The sequence below is a fragment of the Aplysia californica genome, unplaced genomic scaffold (genome assembly GCF_000002075.1).
Source record: "Aplysia californica isolate F4 #8 unplaced genomic scaffold, AplCal3.0 scaffold00419, whole genome shotgun sequence".
In the NCBI taxonomy this organism is placed as follows: domain Eukaryota; kingdom Metazoa; phylum Mollusca; class Gastropoda; order Aplysiida; family Aplysiidae; genus Aplysia; species Aplysia californica.
This window is the reverse complement of record NW_004797689.1, coordinates 383,553-384,931: the sequence shown is the minus strand read 5'-3', so window position 1 is coordinate 384,931 and position 1,379 is coordinate 383,553. Positions and strand designations below refer to the sequence as shown.

General features: G+C 39.4%; 1 protein-coding gene across 1 annotated transcript in view; it reads right to left on the bottom strand.

The window, feature by feature from the left end:
* Positions 1–1,238: 1,238 nt before the first annotated feature.
* LOC101860757 (cleavage and polyadenylation specificity factor subunit 2) overlaps positions 1,239–1,379 on the bottom strand; it is a gene marked incomplete at its 3' end in the record, with an annotated part of 149,649 nt that continues 149,508 nt past the window's right edge. Inside the window, 1 exon segment of the mRNA XM_035971333.1 lies at positions 1,239–1,296. Within this exon segment, the coding sequence (XP_035827226.1) occupies positions 1,239–1,296 (58 nt within the window).

Genomic DNA, 1,379 nt, shown 5'->3' with positions numbered 1-1,379 from the left:
CCAACCAAAACCCCCCATTCCATCCCCAACCTCATATTCCCAAAGAGAACACAGACCGCTGTCGGGACACAGGTTTGCCAGTTTGGCCTTTTTAGGGCCAAAAAGTTAAAAATTTGGCCTTTTTACAATGGGTTTGGCCTGAAATTCCTTGTTTGGCTTTTTGACCTTTTTGGGGCCTTTTTTTTTAAAGGAAAAATCTACTATGATTATAGACCAAATTTATGAGAAAACTGCACAATACAAGTTAATAAACTTCTTGAAATGGAGCTCACATTTAGTTCTAAGGTAAGTAGTAAGTCTAGGCGGCACAAAGCACAGACTGGCCTCATAATTCTTTTTTATCTGGTTTTTATGAAACAGATAAACGGAAACTCAACAAAGACAATGGTAAGAACAGATAACTCTTCTTTCTTCTTTCTTCAATAAGTTGGTCCACTCAGACTTCAGTAGAATCACCAACTACACTTAAGCCTATTTACTAACTAGCCTTGACTGCATACAATTCTTTGATCCACAGTGTACTTAGAAATAGTATTACAGCCTTTTGTACTTATCCATAAGATTTTGAAAATGCTTACAACTACTTTTGGGAAAAGGCGTGGTTAGGTCTACCAGTAGCCTACATGTACATGTATTCATTTCCCCCTTAAAAATGATGATGATGAAGATGCAGGAAAAGCTGGGTAAAAGTTTGACCTTTTTTCTGGCTTTTTCTCATTGGTTAGGCCTTATTTGGCCCCATTTTTGCAACAGATTTGACCTTTTACTTTCAGAGCCATCTGGCAATCCTGTCAGGACATTCTCTATCTCCCGTGCCTGCCATCGTGCAACTGAAACAACGTCAGATCACAGCCGTCAGAACGTACACGGCCACTGGAGACCTATTCTTGTTCCATTAAATACGGAAAACCGTAGGGAAATATGGGAGTAGAATACATCTTTCTTTTAAAAGGTGGGGGGTTGGGGGGTGGCTAATGGTAAAATGGGGTTATACAATATAAACTGTTTTTCTATTTTTTTATTTACTCTCAGTAGTTAAAGGCTATTCATTCTGGGAGAGGGGAAAAAGGAGAGTGGAATAAACAAGATTCTCCTTTATCTCTCTCTCTCTCTCTCTCTCTCTCTCTCTCTCTCTCTCTCTCTCTCTCAATCTCTCCAGTCCCCCGCTAATAGGAGACGGGAACGGACAATCGATTGTGATAAGGCAGATTGATATTATGAAGCAACAAACTACTCACCTCTTCTTTCACTTCGCCTTTGGAAGAAGGTTCGTTGTTAATGGTGTACTCTTTTTGACTGGGGAAAGAATACAGGGATCAAATGTATTAACAAATCAGGATTACCATTAAAGAAAAGAGAACAAAATTTTGCTTCCCCCC